Genomic DNA, 26,030 nt, shown 5'->3' on the forward strand with positions numbered 1-26,030 from the left:
TCACTCGGGGGACTGGCGGGACAGCTGCTTCTCGTAGAGGCTCATGACGTGGTGCACGAACTGGTACTGCTCACACGTCTGGATCATGCCGCCCCTGCCCGGCAGACGCACAGTGGGGACGGGGTCATGGAGGGACCTGCCCCCAGACCCACAGAGTGCCAGTCATCTGAGGCACATCAGGGACTCTGCCTTTGTGCAGCTTAGAGAGGCCAACCCTGGCCAGCCACTCCCCCTGCCCCTTCCTGTCCCTCCCAGCTCTGGCATAGACAGCAGGGACACAGGTGACATGTCCCACCACACTCAGCCCCTGGCCCTGTGTCCACCAGCTCTGTTTCTCTCCCCTCTTAATCCAGCCACCAACTGTCTGGATCCGGTTCCTCTACCCATCTGTCCTCCCTACTTCCTGTCCGCTGGTCAGTCCCCGCGGGATGTGTCCCCCTAACCCTCACCCTATGCACACGTCAGTCTCTCTCTGCTGCCCCCAGGGCTCTAGCTCCCCACGTGCTCAGCCCCCCGCCCATGGGCTGACCTGTCCTGACGGAGCTGGCACGTGGTCTTCAGGATGTCCACCACGCCCTCGTGCCGCAGCTGCTGGCAGCAGATGCTAGTGGCGATGAAGCAGCCCGTCCTCCCAATCCCTGCACTGAGGGCCGAGGGCGTGGGTGGGTGAGGGGCAGGGCAGCCTAGGGCTGGGGGAAGCTGCCCTGCCCTCGTGGGTGTCTGGGAGGACCCACCTGCAGTGGACGACGATGGGGGCACAGCGGGGCCCCTCCTGCTGGGCTGCCTCCTCCACCTCCTGCACCAGGTGCAGGAGTGGGGGGGCCCGGTCTGGGGTCTTCTGGTCGGGCCAGGATGTGTACCAGTAATGCTTCAGGCCTCGCTCTTCTGTGCCACTCTGTCCAGGACACAGAGGCCCACCCCAGATACACGTGAACTCTTTGAGCCCACAGGTCAGCCCAGAGATGGAGATGGGAGGGAAGGAGGAGACACACAGGAGGGAGGCCACAGGGAGTGGGGCCTCGGGCCTCTGACAGCTAGACCACATCACCCAGCGGCACCAGACACAGACCGGAAGCCAGGTGGGCAGCAGGGGCTGGTCAGCAGCGTCAACACTGGTCTGCACGTGGGTTCTGCCCCAGCAACTCCAAGATCATCCAAGAGAGGCGAAGAGTCCCTTCTCCAATTCACTCCTGTCTCCTGGTCACCCCTTAACAGCCCAGTCACCCCGCAAGAGCCCTGGGATCCTTCCTCTTGCCTCAGTATACTTCCCTGCCCACCTCCAACCCCAGCAAGTGTTCCCCACTCTGTGCTATCCTCTCCACCACCACTGCCTCCACTTTGGTCTTTATCATCTCTCGACTGTGTGAGACCCTCCCTCCTCCTCCCTGACGGCCCCAGCTCCACAGTGGTCAAAACGGTCTGTCTACAGCACAGGCTGCTTTCCTGCTCAGAACCCTTTGATGCCTCTCATTGCTCTTAGAATCAAACCCACACTCCCCAGTCTTCAGCCAGGCAAATAAGACACATGGTTCAGTATCTACCCTCCAGGCCCAACTCCTGCTCCTGGGAACTTGCACTTGATTCTCTTGCACTCCAAATGGTTTGCAGATCAAACCTCTGCTTCCCTCAACTCCTCCACGTATACACACATAGAGCTATTCTATCTTCCACGCCCTTACTTTTACTTTCTCTCTGCCTGGAATGCTCTCTCCACTTCTTTGCCCCCTAGCCAACTCTTACTCATCCTTCAGAACCCCATTCAGCACCACCACTTCCAGGAAGCCCTCCCTAAGCACCCTAGCTGACAAAGGGTCCTTCTTCTGTGCTCTTACCTATTTCTATGTCAGTACTTACCATTTTATAGGTGCTCCTTGAGGAGAGAGTCCAGGCTTTGGACAGCTCTGTGTTCCCAGTACCCAACCCAGAACCAGGCTCAGAGCAGGTGCTTGTAAAGGTTTATGGACAGAAGTAAATACCCCCAAGCCCCAAGCTGTCCCAATTCTTCCCTAACCAGTCCAGCAGCACTGAGAAGGTGAGACACCCCCAGCATATCTTTCGGGGGGGAAAAGGAAGCTGGTTCCTTGCACCCCTGCATTATCTGGCTGTGGCAGCTACCATGGCCTCTGCCCTCTACCTCCCGGCCCTTTCCACCCGCAAGCAAGCAAGCTTGGAGATGCTGAGTTGGGCACTGTCCTCCAGGGGCTGAGTTCTCCTTGTCACCCCCTCTTTCACCTTCTCCAGTGGGAGGGGGCAGCTCAGAGGAACAAGTCTCAGGCCCTTGACATCCTATCCAGACCCTGTGGCTGCCAGCATCAGTGGACCTCCTAGACTGTTTCTGGATAGGATGTCAGCTTACTGGCATCCAGCTCACTTATTCCAGACTTTGGGTTATTACAGTGGCACCAATTTCCCCAAACATGGGTCGTAAGATTTCTCAAAAACAGAATGCACTAATTCTCCTGACTCCAAAGGAACAATCTCCTCTCTTATGCTGAGCCTGGAAGAAGCACAACTTCAGGGTGGGAGGATACCTCCCCCCACTCTTCTGGGCTGTTCTGTAATTGCTCATATTTTGTATGTCTTCTTCTCTCTCTTTTTTTTTTTTTCCTTTTTCTGTGCAACCACAACCTCCCTGTGCAACCCAAATGCAGCAAGGAGTGCCTGCCCTCTGGTGGACATTGTCATACTACAGGCTGGAAGCTCAGGTAAAGGGACGCTTCTAGGCAGGATCTCAAAGGACAGTGCTGGAAGCTGCTGAAGCCCCCTTTTACAGACAGTCCTGGCCTTGGGTACATTTGAAGCAGAGCTGGAAGACGTTATGAATGACAGTGTGGATGGAGAGAACCTAACAGTATGAAACGCGCTGAGGGTTTGGTCCTTCTTCTGGCCTCCAAATCTATTCACCACACACTCCCTCATCCCTGCTTATCAGTAAATCCTGGGAGTGACACACGCCTTAACTTCAGCTATCATGGCCTCTGGGACCCTGTTGGCTGCGGAGTCCCCCATCTGCCCAGCCCAGTCCAACCCCAGGCCTCACCCTGAGAGCAATGAGTCGGAGCCGGTAATCCTCAGTGTGGATGACTTTCTGCACAGTGATCTCCACGCCGTCGTACACCACCTGCTCCTCCGGCCAATACTCGGTGCACTTCTGCAGGGGCCCAGATCAGGCTGTGATACTCCCAGCACCCCAGCCATACTCTCCCCAATACCCCTCCCAGGCCAGCGGGAAGAGAGGTAACAGAGCAGTAGGTTTGCAGTTAGAGAGTTCAAATCTCAGCTTCATAACCTGTAAGTTACTTCCCTTTTCTGAGCCTGAGTTTCCTCATCTGGAACATGGAAGTAAAACCCCTTTTGAAGGACTTCTGTGGGAGTTCAGTTAAATGGGCCGTGATGAGTACAGAAGTAGCCAGCATCAGCCCCGGCAGGCTGAGCAGCAGCAGAGAGCATCGTGCTTAAGATCCCGAGCCCTGGAGGTGGAGAGGCCAGCTCCAGGCTCTGCCTCTGACTCTCTGTGTGGCTCTGAGCAACTAACTTAACTTCGCTGAGCCTCACATTTCCTCCTCTTGGCAGGCAGTGAGGTGAACATACCAACCTTACAAAACTGCTGTAAGGTGAATATGGAAACAAGACGCTTAGCTCAGGGCACAAAGCAGCAGACACCTGGTAAGGTACAGGGGTGCCTACCTCGTTCATCTCCTCGATGTTGGTGATCATGACAATGATGGGCGTGTGCTCCTGCCACACCATGCGCCAGAAGTCGCCAACTGTGCTGACGATGGGTCCCTGAGTGGCGATATACACCTTCTCTTCCCCACCATAGCCCTGCGGCCAGCCAAGGCCAGGCCATCAGGGTCAGAGGCCGGGCTCCTGGGGCCCAGTCCCCACACTCAGGCTCTTCCCGGGGGCTGGCAGGAGCCACATGGGCTTAGGGACAAGCCTAGAGGATGGATCCCATTGACTCGGGCCTCCTTTTCAGGGAGAGGCCATCGGGATGGGGCTACATACCCGGATGTAGTTGGCGTTGATGTAGGAACTCAGAGGATCGTCAGGGTCTGGTGAGGTCAGACACACTCTGCTGTGAGGGTCTGGGGTGGGGGAGACAGGTGAGGCTGGGATTTAACATATGTAGTTCCCCAGTGCAGAGCCCACTTTGTCTGGCCCATTTCAGGGCACCCACATTTCTTCTGGAACTTGAAGTTCCTTCTTCCCTTGCCCAGAAGCAAAACACTGACCCATCCCTGTGGCCCACTCAGGCAGGTGAGGCCCAGGCTGAAGAGGACAGTACAGAGAGAGGCCTTAGGTCTCTCCCTCTGTAGGATCCATGCCGCCCCTTGCCATGTGTCCCTTAAGCTGCCCTGTCCTCACTGTGCTTCGTGTTCGGGGGAGGAGAAAGCTAAATCAGTCAGAAATTCCCTAGAGGATGAATCCTGGACAGCAGGGCTGAGTTCAAGTATACACTGTCCCCAATGTGTCATGTAAGCTTGTAAAGCACATGGCCTTTCTAAGCCTCAGTTTTCTGATCTGTAATATGGGGGTAAAGATGCCTACTTCCTAGGATTGTTGGGAAGATAAACAAGAAAACAGATGTGAAAGTGCAATGTTAAACTGTAAAGCACTTTATAGCTAAGATTTGGGTAGGACGCTGAGGGAGAATATTACTATGAAAGGAGTAAAGTCTTCCACATCTGAGATGAGGTGGCACACACGTGCACAAGGGTTCCCCCCTACCCCCATCTATTCACATGTCAAATCCCATAGCAGCAGATTCTCACAACGTCCTGCTATTCTTCCTGGGTTTGTTTTGTTCCAGCTAGAGCCTCCCTGTATTGACTAGTCTGCTCTGCGAGCCTGCAGAAGCTGGGATTGAGCCGGCAGATTGTGGGGTGGGCAGGAAGCTGGGGCCCGGGGCCCGGGGCCCGGGGCTCTGCTCCGGATTTGTCACCAACTGGCTGTCTTCTCCCTTCTCTGGGCCCCAGGTTCTCTTCTGTGGAGGGAGGGCTGGACCAAAGGCCCTGCCAGTGTGCCCCATATGGGACCCTCAGAGGCTGTGTGAGGAGCAGTCAGGAGCCTATACCACCGACCAGTAAGGCTGGGTTCAAGTCCTGGCAGCATCAGTGTAGGCCATTTACTTAGTCCCCCCTGTGCCTTCTCTGTAAACTAGGGACATTCCTTCCATCACAACCTCACTCATCTTGTAAACGTTCAAGAGTAGATGTTAATGAGTCCTCAGACCCGTAACTCGGCCCAGCGTAAGGTGAACACTATAGGGCACGTGTCTGCTGATATTACTGCCATCATTACAAGTTCCACTATAAGCTAACAGGTCAAAAGAAGGATCCTACGCAGTGAGAGAGTGGCATGGACATATATACACTACCAAATGTAAAATAGCTAGCTAGTGGGAAGCAGCCGCATAGCACAGGGAGATCAGCTCGGTGTTCTGTGACCACCTAGAGGGGTAGGATAGGGAGGGTGCGAGGGAGACGCAAGAGGGAGGGGATATGGGGACATATGTATACGTATAGCTGATTCACTTTGTTATACAGCAGAAACTAACACACCATTGTAAAGCAATTATACTCCAATAAAGACGTTAAAAAAAAAAAAAAAAAAAAAAGGATTCCAAACCCGGTAGATGAAATGGGACATGACACCCACAAAGTCTCCCCTCTCTGGCCCTTTCATGCCCTGGCCCCAGTGCTTGAGGTTTGGGCAGGTGATGGGGGGGGAGGTGGGGACAGGGCAGCTCCTGTGGAGGGGCGTCAGGTATGGGGGAGAGCGAGGGTAAATGGAAGGAGGCTCTGGGTGATGAGCGGGAGAGAGGAGGGGCAGCACTGTGTGGGCCACCTCCCTTGTCCTCGTGGTGCCTGCCCAGATTAGGACTCAGAAGTGGGCACTAGACACCGGGGCCTTTGATATTAAAGAACCACCGTGAGAATGGTGATGGTTCTATTGACCCTACCGAGCGTGGACTCTGAGCCTGACACTGTGCCTGAGCACGGGGGCTCCTAGATCAGCCAGGCCCGGTCCCTGTCCCCTACTGCTGGGCAGGCAGTCGAGCAGTGTACGGCCTGTGAGCACCGGGGACGAGGGAACAGAGGGGACTTGAGTTGGCTCAGACGGAAGAGGGGGCACCTGGGTTGGGTTTGAAGGACCCAAAGCGGAGGAGGGAGCACTGCTCTGTCCAATTCAAGTGTACAGGGCCAGGTGGGAGTTGGGGAGAGATGAGGCTGGAGAGCAACCAGCTGACAAAGGGTCCAATAAACCATGCTCATAAGGCTGGACCTCAACCCGAGGATTACGGGGTAACAGTGACAGTGTTTAAAGAGGAGAGTGACATGATTAGTTTTCTGTTTTGTGTCATTTTGGTGACAATGGTAGAAGATGGACAGAAGGAGAGAATGTGGGACTCAGGAGACCAGTTTGATTACTGTAATGATCCACATAAGAAGTGTCAGGGTCAGAGGGCTGCCCTGCCCTGCACAACTCCAGGGGGCACTATGTCAATGCAGTCCATGTAAATGGCACCCCTGGAATTGTGCAACATGCAAGTCCGACCCCCCAAAACCACTGGGAAACATGGAAGCCCTCACCCCAAAAAAGTAATTTGGCAGTGAAGTTGGAGAGGGCGAGCTAGATTTGAGGGATATTCATTCACTCATTCATATAGGTGCAGCTCCCCTGCATCCTGTCCTCAATGCTGCTTGCTGGGTCACTCTGTACTGGAACTGTCCATGGATCTGTCTCTCTCACTAGACTGCGAGCTCCCTGTGCACAGAGTCTGTGTCTCATTCATGTCTGAATTCTCAGGCCCTGGTCATGGTGTAGAATGAATGAGAAAGCAAACCTTTGGGTGTCCTGGATCTGAGAGGGGGCTTTGCCATCCACCCCAGCCCGGTCTCTGAAGGCACAGGGTCAATTCTTGCTGGCCACAGAGAAGGTTCTCTGTTGGGCTAGGGGACCTGGAGGCTCAGGGCATGGCTGGAGGCTGGATTCTTCTCAGGAATCCAGTGGGGACCAAATGGAGTAATGGCCTGGCTCCCATACTCCCCCAGTGGCTATTCTGAGTGGCCAGCAAAGCCCTAGATTGTGGGGTAGCCGAACCCCTCCCTCCAGGTTGGGCTGGGTGGGTGGAGGGTGGCAAGAGGAGGGAAGAGGTGAGCAGCCCTGAATATTGCATCCTGGCCTTAAATGGTGCTTTGTTTAACCGGAACTACCTAGACACTGTGTAACCATAGCAACCACAAGTCGATATTTTAAAAGTTAAAAATAAGTCATGACATCTTACATGTTGTTGGAGATGCTAATGGCAAAACTGCTTTTTTAAAGCCTCGTTACTCCATAAACTGAGTGGAGTAGGTTTGTGGATTTGCTTTCAATATATCACCCCCTAAGCTAGCCCTGGGGCCTGGGGCCAGAACTTGGCAGGGGTGACAGGCAGATAGGGGCTTGATGAAAGTTACCTGAAAATGACACTCCAGGGCTAAAAGAGGAATATCAGGTCGCCTGGTCTAACTGCCCCCAAAGGGGGAAAATCCCTATCAGACCTCCCAGGGGACTGCTCGTGCAGTCTAGCTTGAATACCCTGACTGATGGGGAGCTTACTACCGGACAGGCAGCTCATTCCCTTATGGGGTGGCTCTGCCTGTTAGAGGACTCACAATCTGGCCAAACTGAACTCAAGGTAGACAAAAGAGCCCAATTCTGGGGTCACAGGCCCGTTTGAAGTTCAGTTCTGTATGTCTTAGCTGTGTGACAGTGGATGAGCCACTTACCCTCTCTGAGCCTTAGTGTCCTCTCTTTAAAATCTGCCCATGCTGAAGAGACCAAGGATGTGATAAGACTTTTCAGCCACCACGAACTGTCTAGGAGCTGCTGTTATTGTTCCTCTTTCTCTCTGGGCTTCCACAGGGCAAGGGTCTGGAAAGTGCTGTGTGAAGGAACAAGGAGCCCTCTACCCTCTAAAGGGGGTGTTTCCCTTCACTGGGTACCTGCACCCTCCGTCCCCTCTCCTCGTGACTGTGGAGGCCCACTCTGGGGTTAAGGCCTTCCTCAGGGTGAAGTGGCACCCAGGTGAGGGGGAGCCTGCCCCCACCCCCTGGGGCAGTGAGTACTCACTGGGAAGGATGGTTTTGTACCGGTTCTTCCGCACCAGCCCAGGGATGTTATACTCTTTCGGATCCACAAAGTTCATGGGAATTTCCTGAGGGAGGAGGACATGGGGGTGTGAGCAGAGGTGGGTTGACTTAAGTGCATGCATTCATTCAACAAACACTGACTATTAAATGAGTTGTTGCACATAAAAAGCATCTAGAACAGACCTGGCACACGCTGAGTGCATAATAAATGTTATTATCACCATTGTTTATTGGGGGCCAGCCTGGCACGTAGTAGACACTCAAAGAAGAACAGAAGAAAAAGTGACCTGGCGAATCACTGCCTTCTTCTGCACCCTGTGCTGTGGCCACACTGAGTGGTTTTACTGACCCGTGTTCCTACCCTGGGTGTCTCTACTTCAGGACCCTGGATAGTGCTGCTCACTCTGTAGTAACATCCACCCCATCCTCATCTTCTCATGTCCTCCTGTCCATCATAAAGCCACCTCCTCCAAGAAGCCTTCCCTGATTCTCCAGCAGGAAAGGAGCCTCCTTCTGGGCCTCCCAGAGTTGTATTTGCACCTCCCGATCACTCTCTATGCCAAGAGTTCCAACTTCTCTGCCTGGAATGTGAGGTCTTTTCCAATCTGGCCTTTCTTTACCACCGGCTGCTCTGAAGAGACCCACCCTCCAGTTGTGCCCATCTCTTCCTGTGGCTAATTTGTCAGTATCCAGCTAGCCTCCAGGTCTGAGCTCACGGCACCCAGCTTGTGGGGAGCACCGGTCCCACTCCTCTTCATCACCCCAAATCCTTCCCAGCCTTTAAGGTTCACCTCTTTCCCCCCAACCTATGTTCTCTGGGATGACTCCCCAGTGTCTGTCTTCTCTTCACGCCCCTTCCCTCTGTCCACACGCTTTAGCACCTGACTTCACATGGTTTACAGTGTTCATTGTTTGTGGACACACTAAGTATGTGCTTTGTATGATGAGGATCATAATACTTACCTTCTAGGGTAGTTGTGAGAATCAAAAGAATAAAAAGCATGTACAGAAGCGCCCATGGAGTGGGTGTGTGGGCACCCCCTCTTTCTTACTCTCTGAGCAAAACTGACAATGATCTACTGAACCGGAGATGACAAGGGGATGCAAACCCTTCCCTCAAGGGGAGGTGTGGCCGTGGGAATGGCAGCTGAGGCTGAGTGGTTGAGGAAGGCCTCCTAGGGGCCTCCAGGGTTGGGGATGATGACAGGGAAGGCACCAGAGTGGGGCCGTGGTGCGGGGCCCAGTTTGAAGTGGACAGTCCCTGCAGGGATGGGGATATAAGTCCGGAAAAGGAGTCTGGGGCTCATTGAACTCAGGTAAGGCAGGCTGTGCCACATTCTGGAGAATCTGGAGCAACGGGTCAGAGGGTGATGGAGGGCTTCTCAGAGGGGAGAGCCATCCGGTCCAGGTAGGGAGCAGGGTGGCCTGGGGCGAGGGGAGCTGTGAGGGAGGCACACGGATTCTCCATCCCTCTGGCTTCTCCCAAGAGGGACTCTCCCCAAATGCTCATGGCCTCTTGCCCGTTCCTACCCACAGAGGTGGGCGAGTTACCCGAGTGTGTTTGATTGAGGAACCGGGCTTTTGGGCCCCAGCCCCTTCCTTTCTCCTTCTTTCCTGGCCCTCCTGCCAAGAAAGAATTATAGGGCACCCCTATGAGGTGAGGCCGGCGATGTGCCAACACCGCCCGGGTGGGTGGAAAGTTTGTTCACTCTGGTGGTTGGTATTAGGAAGTTCCCTACTGCTACACACCTAATCCTCATGTTAAACCTAGCCTTTATCAGCAAAAATAAAGGTGGTTTTGTGATTTTCCATGTCTTGGCTCTTAACTGGTTGAGTGCTCAGGCAGGTAAAACAGGGGTGTCCTTTATGGGCCCCTCAAAGTCCAACAGGAGGCAGCTGGAGGCTGCTGCATAAGTCTAGAGGGGAGGTGGTCAGGACCACCCTAAGCCTGAATCACAGAACTGGAGAGATTTCAAAGGAGGACGAACAATATTAGGTGATGTCGGGCAGGGGGAGGGTGGGAAAACGGGAGAGTCAGAAGAGAAGGCTTTCAGGAATTCCCTGGCAGTCCAGTGGTTAGGAGTCAGTGCTTTCACTGCTGGGGCCCAGGTTCGATACCTGGTGCCTCGCGGCGTGGCCAAAGAAGAAAAAAAGAAGAGAAAGCTTTCTAAGGCTTTCTCAGGCTTTCAGAGAACAGTCCTGGATGATAAAGACTTGGGACCGCCACAAACACCAATCACCCCATGGGCGCTTTGCACACGTTCTGCATCTCTTGAATCCTTGCAACACCCCTGTTATTTTTACTCCCATTTTCCGGATGAGAAACTGAGGCCCAGAGAGAAAACAAGACAGTAGGAGAGGTGAGAATGAAATGATGCTCATCTATCAGATGCTGAGTTTGGGGTACCCCGCTCCAAAGCCTTGCTGGGGGGATCAACCTGAGCAGAACGGGCTGCCCCCTGCAGGGTAGCCGCCTCAAGGGGACTCACAAAGAATTCTGCCTGAAGCAGGAAAGGGTCCAGGGCCTTCTCGTGAAGCTCTTCAGCCTGGAGGACGCGGGAGGCGCTGAGCAGGTACTCGCAGGCCGACTCCTCGCGTGGGGACATGAGATAGCCGAACCCCTCCTCATTGCAGCCCGGGGTGCACATGTCCAGGGTCAGGGAGACGTTGGAGCCCCTCCTGGAAGGACCGGGTAAGGAGGGGTGAGTATCAGGGTCAGGGACGGCCATCAGCTGGGGGCCTTGGAGCAGGAGGATGAGGGAGGGAGAGATAGGGTTGGGAACCAGGTGGGCTCCAGAGAGAGGAGTGGGTGTGCCATCACCCCTGACACAGGGAGGGTGAGGCTCAGCCCCGAGGCTTAGGCTGCCTGTGGTGGAGCAGCTGAGTGTGGCCTCAGCCCGGTTCCCAAGGTTCAACGCAAGGCCCCTGAGCACTCTCCTCTGCCACTGCTGGAGGTAGTTCCCAGCCCTGTGGCCCTAGGAAGCTCACAGAGAGGGTGCCTGCCTGGAGCAGAGAAGCAGGGCTTGATCTTCTATATTGCCAGCCCCGGACCGGCAGTCTGCAAGGACGCAGAACACAGGAGAGGCCCGGGAAAGATGGGGTCCCAGGGGCAGCACAGAGGCAGGGAGGATGAGCAGACGGAACAAACCCTACTGTGTTCAGGGCACAGAACACGAAAGCCCTCGTTACACAGGAAGGGAATCTGAGTCCCACAGTGGGGACAAGAAGGGCCCAAGCACACAGTGAGGGGGTGGCAGAGCTGAAACAAAGAGCTAGGTTTTCCGAGTCCTCGAACAGTGCTCTTTCCATGACATCATGTGGGCCACTCAACCTTGGTGTGGTCTGGCTTACCCAGCCAGGCCCCCAAAAGAGAGTGCTGACACCTCCCAAGGTGTGCTCTGTGGAACACTATGAGACACTATAAAAGAGAGCTAGTGGGAACCTGTACAGCACAGGGAGCTCAGCTCGGTGCTCTGTGAGGCCCTAGATGGGTGGGATGGGGGTGGGGGTGGGAGGGAGGTCCAAGAGGGAGGGGATATAGGTATACATATAGCTGATTCACTTCGTTGTACAGCAGAAACTAACACAACATTGTAAAGCAACTATACTCCAATAAAAAAATTAAAAAAAAATTGAGTTCAAACCAAAAAAAAAAAAAAAAAAGTAGGGTTCTGTGGTTAGATGACTTTGAGGAATGCCACACACTCCCCTTAGTCAGTCTACAATGACTACAAGCATGTTAAAGGTCCCGACAAGTCCTGCAGTAAAGAAACCTATCCAAACCACAAGTGTATGTGTGAGCGTGCACGTATGTACACTTGTGTATGCCCATGTGTTTGTGTGTAGTAACAGCATCTCTTAGCATTCACCTTGGGGCATCCTGATCTATGTGAATCAGACCTGAAGAGGATGTGTCTCCCCTGGTGGGCTTATGAGCTCAGCTCTTCCCTGGGCACTGGGAGGCAGTCAGGCAACTGCCCTTCCGATCGGGAGCTGAGAGCTCCAGGGCCCACAGAGCCCACCTCTCCACTGCACCCACCTCTCCTGCAGACCCATGGACTTGACAGTCAGCGAGGCAGGGTCGGCCTCCAGCTTGATGTCCATCACGCAGTCAAACACAGGTGTCTCAGGGACAGGGTCCAGGTCCAGGAAGTCATCCTCGACCTTGTCCTCCATCCACTCAGAGTAGGTGAAAGAGGGCTGACGGCTCACCGACGGGCGCCTGTCCTCGGGGGGCAGCGGGCTGGGTGGCTCTGGGGGAGTCCTCAGGAGGTGCCACACCTAGTTGGGGGCATATGGCATCATGGACCGAGGACCATTCCGGCAGCCCCCCTGGGTGAGGGGGTGCCCATGGAGTTGAGGCCCCTGCCCCTCCATGTGTCTGGAGCAGCCCTACTCTCCTGGGAGCTGTCTGCATCGCACCACCCCTCACCTAGATGGGAGGCTCCACCCCCGTCATGTCCTCCCGGCCCCCTCCATCTCCAACCCTCAGGTTCTTGTGGATTGAAGCCTTCTTCGTGGGGTGGGGGTAGGGTTCCTACTCCAGTCTTCTTCCTGCCTCAGCCCCTTGCCTCAGCCCCTTTCCCCAGCCAAGAACGCTGCAAACCAAATTTGAGAAAGACGGCACCTCTCCCCCCAGGCTGGGCGCATTGGTGGAAGGAGACGGGTACCCCATCCTCAGCCCTACCCAGAAGGTCTAGTCTGTAGGTCAAATGGGAGAAGGTGGGGATCGGGCCTCAGGGTCACGGGAGGGGAGCACAGAGGCTGGTTCAGGAGGAGCCTTACCAAGGTGGTGACGAGGACCACGGACAGGGAGACCACCAGCAGATTAGGGACGTCCCAGGTCCCAACAGCCAGCCAGGCCTGGGAAACATCAGACAAACAGGTCAGGGTGATTGGGGGGGTGGTGGGCAGAGTTCTCATGTTTCAACAGGGATAAAATCAAGGCTCTGAAAACTTTGGACCCGGTCTGGGTTGGGGACAGGGAGAAGCACTTCAGGGGCCAGTAAATATCTCCTGAACTCAAAGAAGCCCCAGGCAGGGGTTGGTGGGACTGGAGGCCCCCCAAGCATTCTCTCCTACCCTGGGGCTCTGTGGAGCTTACTCACCGAGGGTCCCAGCTGCTCCAGGAGTGTGAGCACGGAGGAGATGAGGTCTGTGGCATTTTGCGACCAGATGGGGCCGTAGCCGCTGAGCCAGAGCATCCCGCAGGCGAGCTGGGGCGGCCGGGGGGAGCACACTGAGTCCGGAGCCTGGGTTCCTTGTTCCCATATACCCCCATCTCCCCACTCTCAAGAGCCCCCCTTCAGCTTCAACCTGGCCCCCCAAGGTCTAGACTGTGCAGCTGGGGCAAGGGCCCGGGACTTCTCTCTGGAGAAAAGCTGACTCAAGGGAGCCAAGAGAAAGCCCTTCCAGAGGGGACCCTCCCACCCCATCAGGTACACACATAACAAGGAGAGTCTCCCAGAGATGCCTCCAGAGACAGGAAGTCCTCAGAAGGACCTCTGTGGGGCCAGGGGGTTGGGAGTGGGCCTGTGTTCCTGCTTCTGAGGTCAGGGCGTGAGGGGCTTATCCATCAAGGCTGTGGCTCAGAACTCCAGCCTTCTCCTCACACCAGCCCGAGGCCTGGAGTCACAAGGGACGCCACGGAGGCCCCTCATCCTTCTGTGTCTCCAGGCGGCCATCTCGGGGAGGAAGTGGAGGCCGTCCCTCAACCCACCCTCCCTCCAGGCCCCGCAAGGCCTGTGATGTCCTTACCAGGAACTGGGAGGCAGCCAGCAGGCACAGGCTGCTCCTGACAGCGAGGGAGGGGCTCCTGGCGCCTCGAGGTGGTGGCTTCTGAGCTGTCTCTGAGGGCGGTGAAGGAGGCGGGGGCAGTGGCATCTCTCTCTGCAAGGCCGTGGGCCCCTCAGCCTGGTCCAGCGCCTGCATCCCTACCGGCTGGGGGACACCTGCGGAAGGCGGACGCACGGCTGGTGATCCGGGCCCTGCCGACCCCGGTGGACCGCTCCTTCTGGGGCTGCTGTGGCTTCCTCTCAATCCGGGATCAGTCAGCCTGGCTCCGCTTCCAGCAGTCACCCTCGATTAGCAAAGCAATACTCACCTACCTTCGTCAGAAAGAGCTAAGTGTGGGTGGACAAATTATTTCTCTTTGATTTCTCCAGTAAGAGAGTTAAAATGGCAGGAGGTTTTTCAGGGAGTTAACATCGTGGTGTTTACACAGCTTCATTCTTTTCCCATTCCTTAAGGAAACGAAAAACCACCACCTCAAACTCAATTAAAAGAGAGAGGGAAAAAACGGTACGGCATGACCAGGCCGTGACCCTGAACAGCCCACCCATGCCTGCCCTCTGGGTTTTTGTCGCTCATGCTCTGCCCCCTGACTCGGTGTGTGTGCCTGGGGGGAAATGCTGGACACCTGACAAAGTCACAGCACGGTGCCCCTTCCCCACCTCAAGACCCCACACTGAGGGGGGATGGGGGTGGTCAGGATGGTGTGGAGGAAAATCTCGGTGCAGCAGAATTGATGTTAAACGTCTAAGATCCAGTTCTGGGTCTATCCCTGGTTGTGTGACCTTGGGAAAGTCACCCTCTCCTTTCTGGACCTCAATTTCCATACCTCGAAAATGGGGGCTGGGGGTCCTCCCTTGGTTTTCTTTTTTAAAGTTGTTGTTGTTGCTGTTTTTGATGTGGGCCGTTTTAAAAATCTTTATTGAATTTTTTACAATATTGCTTCTGTTTTACGTTTTGTTTTTTTTGGCGCAAGGCATGTGGGATCTTGCTTCCCGACTAGGGTTCGAACCTGCGGCCCCTGCATTGGAAGGTGAAGTCTTAACCACTGGACCGCCAGGGAAGTCCCCTGGTTTTCTAACTGTGCTTTAAGGAGCCCTGGTGTTTTCTCAGGTGCACCAGCTATGACCAAGTGCTCTGGGTCCCTATGCTTGGGCCTCAGCCATGGAAGCTGTTCAATACCGTTCCATATACTGGGTTTCTTCTAAGATGATTTCAACACAAGGTTCCACTACTAAACAAGTCTGAACAGCACTGGCTTGGATCTGATACCCTGGTGGAGTGTGGGGATTCCAGCAGCACCACCGCAGTGAGCCCCAGAGGTTGGAGCTCCCCATCTAAACCCACACCGTCCAATCTACTGCCAAGAAGAGAGGCACCAGCAAGACGGATGTGTATGGCTTGATGGTGGGGATGGGATGGTCCACATATCACTGTGTATATGGGACAATGGGCTCCTTTTCTGGTTGGGAGACAAGGGAACACCCACAGCCAAGACCATGTGAGGCCAACATAGTTGTCTGCATGCTCGCTTGGTTACGTGACAAGTATTTGCTGAGCATCTCGCATGGCCTGGATCCTGGCGGTGATCCTGGGGATACCTGTATTTCTCTCCCAGGCTCCTCCTTCCCAGACCTGACCCTGTATAGCTCCCTACCTGCTGTGGTCCAGCCACACTCTTTGGCAGTTCCTCGGGTGAGCCCACACCCCATGTTTTGCATATCCTGTCCCCTCTGCCAGGAACATCCCAACATCCTGCTCCCCTCAACTGTCCCCAAAACACTTTGCCAAGTTAACTCCTATTCATCTTGTAGAATTCAATCAGCTGCCTCCTAAAGTAGGGGCTCCCCTACCACACACACCCAGCAACCCACATCTCTCCTTCTTATGACCAGCAGCAACAATACACCTGGCGAGCACACAGCCCTGCTTTGAGTGCTTTGCACATGTTAATCTATTCACTCTTCATGGTACCCTATGAAGTTGGCACTACTATTTTTTTTTTTTTTTTTTTTTTTGCGGTACGCGGGCCTCTCACTGTTGTGGCCTCTCCCATTGTGGAGCACAGGCTCCGGACGCTCAGGCTCAGCGGCCATGGCTCACGGGCCCAGCCGCTCCGCGGCATATGGGATCCTCCCGGACCGGGGCACGAACCCGTATCCCCTGCATCGGCAGGCGGACTCTCAACCACTGCGCCACCAGGGAAGCCCCCTTGGCACTACTATTATCCTCATTTTACAGAAGAGAAAGCAGAGAGGCTAATAAGTGGTTGAGGTGGGTTTGAACTGAGGCACTTGGACAGTCTCTGAGCTACAGTACACTCACTCCAGTCTGTCAAAATTATTTGTTGAATATCATCTCCCCCAGTCTCTGTAAGTTCCATGAGGGCAGGAGCAGTATTGGTTTTGCTCATCCTGATTGTCCACAACATACAGCGCTAGTCCTGGCACGTAAGTCTACAATCAATATTTCCTAAATGAGTGAATGATGATGGGTAAGTGATAAACAAGGATAATAATACATTCTTTGAAAAGCTGCGATGAAGACGGTAGATCCTATAGATGAAACATCCAACTTGGCACCTGGCATCGAGTAGTTGCTCAAGAAACATCAGATTATAATAATAATGACAACACGTAACTCCTGCCTTCAAAAGGCTCGAGTCAGCTGGGTAAAACAGACCAGTGGATGAGTGTTTACAATACAGTGCATTACATGAAAAATCTAAGTGCTGGTGGAGACTAAGGGCCTCTACCTTTGCCCAGGGAGGCTATAGTTACTAACCACAAGAGCAGATATCTCAGATCCAGCTGCTGCTAAGAGATGGATCACGTAGGAAGCCAAGAGTTTCCACTATTGACAAGCAGAGGGTTGATTACCCAAGTGGCAAGTTCTCCACCCACACCTTCAGAAAAAGCAGTCGATGTGTGAAGGCAAATACAGACAGGTAGGAGGAGTACAGCTCAGGGGCCACCTGGCTTGGCTCGTAACACACACTGTGGACTTTGGGCAGTCCTTTCTCCCCGCTGGGTCTCAGTTTCCTTATCTGTAAGAAGAGGGAGAACACAGTGCTTCTTAGATGTTTCTCCCATCCTTAGAGCAGAGGGGATATGGGTCTTTGGGGAAAAACAGCAAGTCACATGATCCTGGACTTTGCTGCTTTGTTTTAAAATTCATGGGTGTTCTTTATTCTATTCTATGGCATATCTGTGCTTGTTTTGATCTTAAAATAATGTTTTTGTTTTCCTCCCAAAGCTTGGAATCAAATTTATAGTTCAGGAAAATGTTCTACATTTATCCTGTGGCTTTGGCCTCAGGGGTACATGCACCCCAGTCTGAGAAGCCTGGAACCTGCCTGCAATAAAACGTCATCATGCTGCCATTAGTAATGACTCTGTAGATATTTAATAATGGGGAAAGAAATCTCGATGGTGTGGAGTGAGAAAGGCAAGGTTACAAAACAGTCTTCTCTCCTTGGCCTTAGAAATTCAGAAAGTATATAAAAAGGTGGAGAATCCCTGATGAAAGATGAGAGGCTAACTCAAGTGGTGCTTGGAGAGTGTGCAGCACACGGGACACTGGGCACACAGGAAGTGTTTAATGAACATCATACACGGTAAATGGGAAGAACAGAAGACAGGCAGTAGTAACAATAGTTCTTTGGAGGAGGGTAAGAGTAGAGTGATTTTTTTCATTGTTTACATATTATTTTTATTTTTGGCTGTGTTGGGTCTTCATTGCTGTGCACAGGCTTTCTCTAGTTGCGGCGAGCGGGGCTACTCTTTGTTGCCATGCACGGGCTTCTCATTGCAGTGGCTTCTCTTGTTGAGGAGCACGGGCTTTAGGCGCGCGGGCTTCAGTAGTTGTGGTGTTCAGGCTCAGTAGTTGTGGCTCGCAGGCTCTAGAGCACAGGCTCTAGAGCGCAGATGCAGTAGTTGTGGCGCACGGGCTTAGTTGCTCCACGGCATGTGGGATCTTCCCGGACCAGGGATTGAACCTATGTCCCCTGCATTGGCAGGCAGATTCTTAATCACTGCACCACCAGAGAAGTCCCTGTTCATATATTCTAAATTTCCTCCAATAAGTAAACAGGCACATATGTATAGAGATAAATATATATGTATATACATATACATATATTTATTTGTAGTGAGGAAAAATATTTTTAAAAAGAGGGCACTGTTCTGAGTTCAGATATTATGAGGCCTGCTTAATATTCCCAGGTTCAGGACCCCGACTTTCACCTGTCACACCTAAATGGCATGTGGGGGGACTGGGAGAGATTGAGAGTGAGTGGAAGTCTCTGTGAGACCCACCCAGCCAGAGAGCAGCCACTCAGAAGACAGGCCCCCTGACATCACTTTTGCATATGAAAGATGGCAGGTTAACAGCCTGGCACCTTAAGGGGGCAGAATAAAAACTGCAGGCTGTACCTCTCAGAGACAAGGGTGGAAGCTGTTTTTTGTTTTTAAACCCACAGGGTACCTGGCAGCCCTGGAGGCTGGATGAATCCAACTGAGTGCCTGGTACATGCCTACGTTTCAGAGCAGGGTTTATTTAAAAGCTTTTCTGGGCAGAAATCTAACATTTCTTTACTCAGGAAGATACATCTTCTCACACACACTATATCCTGCATGTAATTCTGGAGGGGATCCACAGTCCTCAGGTTAAGAACCCCTGATCTCAGGGGTGGGGAGCAGAGGTCTGTGATCAGGTAGTAGAAGTGCGGAGGTAGAGAACTGGGCTGATTTTAGTCTCTGCTCATTCATGTGTGAGTCTGACACACATTTATTGAGCACCAATTATATATCAATACTTTGCCAAGCACCAGGCTAGGCTCTGTGGATACAGCAGTGAACAACACAGTGCCCGCCCTCATGGACCACAGAGGTCCCTCCCTATCTTGCTCTGGAATGAGAATGCCAGATCTCTTGGGTAGGCTCTATGCAGCTCCCACAGCGCTTGTGCGCACGCAGTTCCTTTTGCTTCTCTGTGAGGTAGACATTGGCATCATCAGCCCCGTTTTGCCGGTGAGAGGCGGCTGCTTGTGTCAAGGACTGGCTTTTCAATAGTTCACAGCAAGGTAGCTGCTTTGCCATGCACGAAGCCCTGACTCAGAGGCAGCTTGCTGACAGTGACAGAACGCTGGGCTCCTCTCGGGCCTGCTTCCTGCACGGGGTGAAAGGGATTTTCCAGGCATGGAAATCGGGCTGAGCGAGGTTCGGTGGCTTGCCCAAGTACATGCGGACCCGAGATGCAAACCCGGGCCTTCCTGATGCCAAGCGAGCTTTCCGCTTTGCCAAACTGTTTCTCGGGAGAGGTCACTGCAGCAAAGGCAGGGAGATGATGAGAACCTGGGAAGGAGGGAGTCCCTGTGTCTGGGGATCCTTGAACCCTAACCAGCTGCATGGGGGTGGCGGTGCAGCTTTTGTGCCAAATGCCGGCTCCTCAAAGGCCGTATCTTATGAAAGGAAGGAGCACTGGAAGGCGGGAGCTCTGCATCCTGGGCCAAAGCTCTAGGGGCCCTGGGTAAGGCACGTAGGCAGATGGCCTTGAGGGGTTACCCTGGGCATCTGGAAACGCCATGATCCCTCTCCCGTCACCTGGCACCCAAATCCCACCATTCAACTCTGCAGCCATGGTGCGCCCTGGGGCTGGCCCCGCCCGAGCCCGAGAACATGGCTGTTCCTGTTGGTGACTCATCCTTGGAGCTGCCAGCCACGGAACTGGAGCCGAAGGCTGGCTCGGCCTGTTTCTGTTTACATGAGGAGGGAGCTCTTGTCCCATTCAGCTTTTCTTCTCTTCCCAAACGTGGCCAGGAGGGACCTCCCCACCATGCCCACATAGCCATGGGGGCGCTGACCAACAGAACATCACACTCAGCTCTGCCCGGGCTTCTAGAACCACTGATGGGCAGAACCAGACCAGCCTTGAGGGGTATCTGGTCTAGTCTGCTATTTTCTCAGATGGGGAAACTGAGGCCGAGACGGAAAGTGGCTTGCTGTAGGTCAACAGTCAGCCAAACGCAGAGCCAGGACCACTGAGGGCTAACACTTACTGAGCGCTCACCACATGCTGATGCTGCTCTGAGTGCTTCACATATATTAACCCATTTAATCCTCACAACAATGCTAGAAGGTACTGCTCTTACTCCCATTTTACAGATGAAGAAACTGAGGCACACGGGCATTAAGTCACTTGGCCAAGTCAGCCAACAATAGGCAGAAGCTAAGACTAGAACCCAGGCAGCCTGCGGCCAGAGCCCATACCGTTAACCAACCCACCAGATGAGACTAGCTCAGGTGATCCGCGCTCCACACCACAGCATCTTGAAGAAATCTCCAACACTCCTGACCCTCCATGTGTTCACAAGTACAGTGTCATCTCTGTGGGAGATGGTGCTGGGCTCTACAGCCCATCACTGTGTCTGAAACCCCACCCTTAGACACGGACACTTGTTTATAGGATTACTGCTCTTACCTCACTGTGGGGATGGAGGGAAGTGGAGGTGGCGGGGGGCCTGTCTGCAGACACCCGAGGGGGCTGTGCTAGGGAAGGGGGCACGTCAAGAGCTGAGAATGGGACCAGTGTGTGGATGCTCTCGGGAGGCAGGTTTCCAAGTACCTCAGAGACACTATTGGTTTGGTTCCAGGCCGCTGCAATAAAGCAAATACCGCAATAAAGCAAGTCACACGAATTTTTCAGTTTCCCAGTCCATACAAAAGTTACGTCTGTACTGTACTGTAGTCTATTAAGTATGCAGTAGCGTTATGTCTAAAAGAACAACGTACACATCTGAATTTAAAAAAACACTATTGGAAAAATGGTGCCGACAGACTTGCTCAACACGGGGTTGCCACAAACCTTCAGTTTGTGAAAACCGCAGTATCTGTGAAGCGCGATCAAGCAAAGCACAATAAAAGGAGGTACATCTGTAACAAGAACTACCTCTAGGACCTGGCCCTATCCAGTCAGCACTGCAGCTCTTGCTGTCCCTACAAGTGCCTTGTTTCTGGGGAGGAAGCTCCTTGGGGGGGCTCCTAGCCAAAGCTCTGGAGTCACCCAGACTTAGCTTTGAAGCCCGACTATGCCATTTACTACCTGTGTGACCTTGGGGAAGTGACTCAATCTCTCCTCTGGACAACAGATCCACTAAGCCTTGCTGGCTGGGGTCTGAGGATGCCATAAGGTAAAAAACGCTCAGTGCTTAGCCTGGTGCCTGGCACACGGTGAACACTCAGTAAACAGCAGCAGAATTTAGAGAGGAGGGGGAAGAGGGGAGGGGAGCATGAGGGACAGGCAACAGGACCTCCCTTTCCTCTGCCAGGTGAGCCCCTCAGGAGGACAGTGGGTGCCCCGCCCCCACGTGGGCGGGGGCTTTGAGGCTGCCGACTGGCACCTGGGGTCGGTGGATGGAGTGGGCATGGGCTGGGGGTGGCGGAAGTGGGGCAGGTTTGCTCTGTCAGTTAATTAAATCTGAAATGCTAACAAGCTTTCAAAACAAAAGGCAACTCAAGTACTCTTTGGATGGGATATAATAAAATGGTTCTATCTGAAATTGCAAACAGCTTTGTTGCTGCAAACAAAGGCTCAGTTCTTTGTGCCTCTCTGGAGCGGAGGCCCAGAAGTACAAGGGTGAAAAGGGTCAATGAAACTCTGAGGGTGCAGCTACCCCCTCCCTCCAGCCCACAGTGAGAACTAAAATAACCAATGGAGAGGCCCTGGGCAGTAGGTACCAGAGGTCCCTAGTGCCTGAGACTTAAGCCCAAACATGTGGGGAGGGAGGGACAGAATTGGGAGAGCCTCTTGCTCCACCCTCCCATTTTACAGATGAGGAAACTGAGGTCCAGAGAGTAAGAGGCAGAATCAGGATTGGCACACATGTGTTTAACCCTCTGGTTCAGTTTTCACTCATTAAGCCAGCATGGGATGTTTCACAGGGGCTGCCTGTGGGTATCTGAAGGTCTGAGGCCTCCCTCCCTGACAGCAGAAGGCTGGGTCCTGATTTGGGGTTCCTTGGTGGGTCCTGGTAAATGCTCTCAGAGGTCTAGGAAAGTCCAGGGGATAGGAGGTGAGCAAGAGCCAAACAAGACCCCCCAGGGACAGATGTGCTGGCAAATTCCAACCCTCCAGGGGCTGTTGTCCTCAGTAACTGGGGAGGCTCACAACATTGGCAGTGTCAAGAGGCCTGGGTAGCAGTTCTAGCTCTGTGAGGAGTGGGCTGTGTGACCCTGGGCATCTCACTGCCTTTATGGGCCTCAGAGGCCTTCTGTAAATTCAAAGAGTGTGCCTAGGGGTCTTTAAGGGCCCTTCTAGTGCTAAAAATCCACAGTTGCCTTTTTAAAAAAAACAAATCTGAGCCCCTGCTTTAGTTTCGTTCAGTGGCTTCCCCTTGTTCTTAGAATAAAGACCAAAATCCCTGCCATGGCCATCAATAAAGGCCCAGCATGCTCTGTCCCCTGCGTGTCTCCCCAGCTACCACCCACACCATTTCCTCCTGGTTCTCTGTGTTCCAGATCCTCTGTTGGAACCAATCTGGGAAGTAGAAAACTCTGGAAATGCATGCTTCTGCTCCAAAAAATTCTTACCTAGTCCTAGGAAACACATAAGCCGTAAGCCGAAGCTCCCTCCTGTGCTATCTGCGGTGGGGTGGGAGGAGTGGGGCACCTACATTCCCATCACTTGGGGAAGCTGGTAGGCCGTGTCCAGGGACACACTGGGGAATACTCTGCAGCCCTTAGAAGCAAAGGATCAGAGGACATAAGGCACCATGGAAGGACCTCAGAAACATGGCTGAGCGAAAAGAATGAGACTGAACACAACACAATAGACACAAATTTTAAAAATATATATACACGACATATTGCCACTCATTCTGCTAGAGCACATAGAAACGCACAAAATACACCTTAAATACGTTAGAACACACAAACTGTGGGGAGAAGGGACCTGGCGGTGGGAGACAAAAGAGAAAAAATCAGTGAATGAAACCAGAGAGGGGCACTGCAGGGACCCGTGAAGAAAGCAGGGCCACAGAGGAGTATGACTGACAGCCCTGAACCTACCACCTGTCACTACCCCCTCCTCCCCCAGGTAAAAACAAAACCAGCTGAGTTGGAGGGGGGGGGCCAAGGTCCAATGGGGAAAGAATGAACGAGAGCAGAGGGCCCTTCATCCCGTCTGTGTCCTGGAACTGGGAGGATTACAGAGCGAGAACTTGTTCCTCCTGCCCTGGGAACGGACACCCACTGAAGGGCTCATGGACTTAGTGAAACAGAGCTGCCTGTCAAGGACCCGAGTCTCCCGTTCTCTGAACTGGTTCACCAACATGACATGACGTGAGTCATTTCGTTGGCTTTCTATGGGGTGGGGGAGGGATTCCGTGCCTTGGTGACTATCTCCACCGATGCCCCCAAAGGATTAACCAGCCCCCATTAAGATCCCTGGGGTTGGGTCAGCCCCCGACTCTGTGCCTGCCAGGCTGACCAACCCAACCTGGAGGGAGGTGACTCACCCCAGGGGGCCCCCATGATCCCCAGCGACCACTCTTGCCTGGCGAGGATTAATAAATATTTTCCGGTGGCCAATCTTTTTTTTTTTTTTTTTTTGGCCACACTGCACAGCATGCAGTTCCCCGACCAGGGATCGAACCCACACCCCTGCAGTGGAAGTGCGAAGTCTTAACCACCAGATCGCCAGGGAAGTCCCAGGTGGCCAATCTTTTAAAAATGATTTTGGAAAATATGAGGGAAAACCCCCCATAAAAGCATAAATGAACCCCAAGTCATCCATGATCCTACCACACTGAGAAAGGCATTGGTTTCCTTTAGATATATTTTCTGGTATTTTTTTCTCTCTCTGTGGGTGGATTTTTTTCCCCACCGTTCTGTATACAGTTGGCTCTCTGTATCTGCGGGTTCCACAGCTGTGGATATGGAGGGCCAACTGTACTATGCCATTTCATACAAGGGACTTGAGCATCGGTGGATTTTAGTATCCGTGGGGAATCCTGCAATTAATCCCCTGCAGATACGGAGGGACAACGGTACAGGCATATCCTGAGAATATGCCTTTTCGAATTTCAAGGATTCAACTCTTAAGCAGTATGGTAGACAGCCTCCAGGGTGCCCTAGTGTTCCCCTTTCCTGGTATTCACACCAACGGGCCAGACATGTAAGAAAAGCTTTCTTGGACCTTCTATTCCAGCCCAGCACCAGGTGAATACAGCTGAGTGAATGACCTCAGTTGAAGCCACAGGGAACAGAAGAACCCCCCAGCTGAGCCCCTCATGACCCTCTGAATCATAAACAAATAAAATGGTGGTTGTTTTAAGTCAGTAAGTTTTGAGACAGTTAGGCAGCAATAGATAAACAAAGCACATCCTGAGACTTGAAAAGAAGAAATGAGCTTAAATGGAAGGAAAGAGGTTGTTGTTTTTGTTTGTTTGTTTTTAAGGTATAAAGAAGTTCCTGGGAGTTGGGATATTTAGTCCCTGGGCCAAGTCAAGGAGAAAGGAGACAGCATCTGTCACTGCATATCTTAGTTATACAACGATGCCCATTTGTCTGAAAGGGCTTGAGCATCAACCTGGGTGGAGGCACGGGACTGAACCAGATGGCCTCTTTTTTCCAGTTGCAAAGACTCTCTTTGTAGTTTCATCATACATCCAGGCAACTCCCAGGAATGTCAGAACTGTTTCTATACAGGAAAATGGATGATTGGCCTCTCCAGCAAGTCTGGCTCCTCTTCCCACCTGACTTTGCAAGTAAACAGCACTCCTCTATGTGTCTGTGGTGGCACGTGGTGGGGAGTCATGAAAGATCCACAGACCCATATTATCCACTCCACGTCTGAAGGTCTGGCCTGGGACTTAATGCCTGGGAACATGCACAGGTTTTTTTGGTTGTTGTTTATACTCCACATCCTGGCAAAATCATCACCATCATTATTAGCTACCATTTATGGAGCACTGTGTAACAAGCATTTCACACACATCAGCTTATTGAAACCTCCCAAAATGTCTGTGAAGATCTTATTATCACCCTCATTTTGGAGTGAAGAATTTGGAGCTCAAAGTGGTCAGATTATTCACCTGAGATCAAGCTGTTGGTCAGCAGCAGAGCTGAGATTGGAACCCAGGTCTGACTGCCCCCCCCCAGGACCCCAAGACCCAGCTAGATGGGCTCCTGCCTCCATATCTGTCCTGGTGTCTGAGGACAGTTAACCTCTACCATCGCTGATCAGTGAGTACCTGGGTTGGTACATTTCTTCTCAATACAGTGGTATCGTTACGGACTACTCTCTAAATTAGGGTTCTCAGCACATCTGGATGGTGTTGTTTGCCTTTCTTTAATTTCTATCCTAAAGTCTCAAAGACAATTCATAGTACCATTGGCCATATAAACACCCCTAAATGCATTAAAAGTCCCGAATGAAAACAGAGCCATCAATTAAAGAACTAAAAGTCAGCAGCACCTAAGCTGCTGAGCGTTGATGGGCACAAGTGACATCTCAGCAATGATACTATTTCCAAGTCTGTCTTCTCTACGTTTGTCCATCTGGGCTCCTGCACCTGGTCCCAGACCATTTGAACCAGTACCAGGCACCAGATCAGGGGGCTCTGTGAGAACAAGCATTAGCAGGTGGGGGATAAGGCCCATTCTGAGGTTAACCTGTTCTTAAGATGCTTTGATAGCTGGTTCCTCAAGACATGAGCCAGGACCCTACTCATCCTTTAGGTCACAGTTTAAAGGCCACTTCTTCCAGGAAGCCTTCCCTGACTGCCCCCCCACCCGCCCAAGATAACGTAATATTATTGTTGCACACTTCCACGGTACCCTGTCCTCCTGAGAGCAGGGACCAGGTCTCTCTTGCTCTTCATTGTATCATCAGTACTGGGCACAAAGTGGACGTTCAATAAACGCTTGCTGAATGAATAACAGGGTCAGGTTGCCGTTTCAGTCAGCCCTTGTTGGCTTCTGGCGAAGACCTCATCCATGTCATGGTGGGATGGCTGTGAAATCTATGGCCTGACTCTCCCTGATGACCAGGGGTAGTCACTGCATGATTAGGATAACAAAGGTTTCCTCAATACAGGCC

At 52.8% G+C, this 26,030-nt stretch overlaps 1 protein-coding gene across 2 annotated transcripts in view; it reads right to left on the minus strand.

The window, feature by feature from the left end:
• Positions 1 to 26,030, minus strand: part of PTPN5 (protein tyrosine phosphatase non-receptor type 5) — a gene marked incomplete at its 3' end in the record, with an annotated part of 35,786 nt that continues 9,756 nt past the window's right edge. Inside the window, exons 3-14 of one of the 2 annotated variants that reach the window (XM_082628169.1) lie at positions 13,899 to 14,113; positions 13,250 to 13,357; positions 12,927 to 13,004; positions 12,181 to 12,422; positions 10,631 to 10,820; positions 8,122 to 8,206; positions 4,009 to 4,088; positions 3,688 to 3,825; positions 3,041 to 3,151; positions 735 to 895; positions 530 to 643; positions 1 to 94 (exon numbers count right to left, since the gene is read on the minus strand). In XM_082628169.1, coding sequence (XP_082484295.1) covers positions 1 to 94; positions 530 to 643; positions 735 to 895; positions 3,041 to 3,151; positions 3,688 to 3,825; positions 4,009 to 4,088; positions 8,122 to 8,206; positions 10,631 to 10,820; positions 12,181 to 12,422; positions 12,927 to 13,004; positions 13,250 to 13,357; positions 13,899 to 14,113 — 1,616 coding nt within the window. The remainder of the gene's footprint in view (positions 95 to 529; positions 644 to 734; positions 896 to 3,040; positions 3,152 to 3,687; positions 3,826 to 4,008; positions 4,089 to 8,121; positions 8,207 to 10,630; positions 10,821 to 12,180; positions 12,423 to 12,926; positions 13,005 to 13,249; positions 13,358 to 13,898; positions 14,114 to 26,030) is intronic. The other variant, XM_082628170.1, reaches the window with a different exon arrangement.

This window comes from Mesoplodon mirus (genome assembly GCF_964341445.2).
Source record: "Mesoplodon mirus genome assembly, chromosome: 7".
Taxonomy (NCBI): Eukaryota; Metazoa; Chordata; class Mammalia; order Artiodactyla; family Ziphiidae; genus Mesoplodon; species Mesoplodon mirus.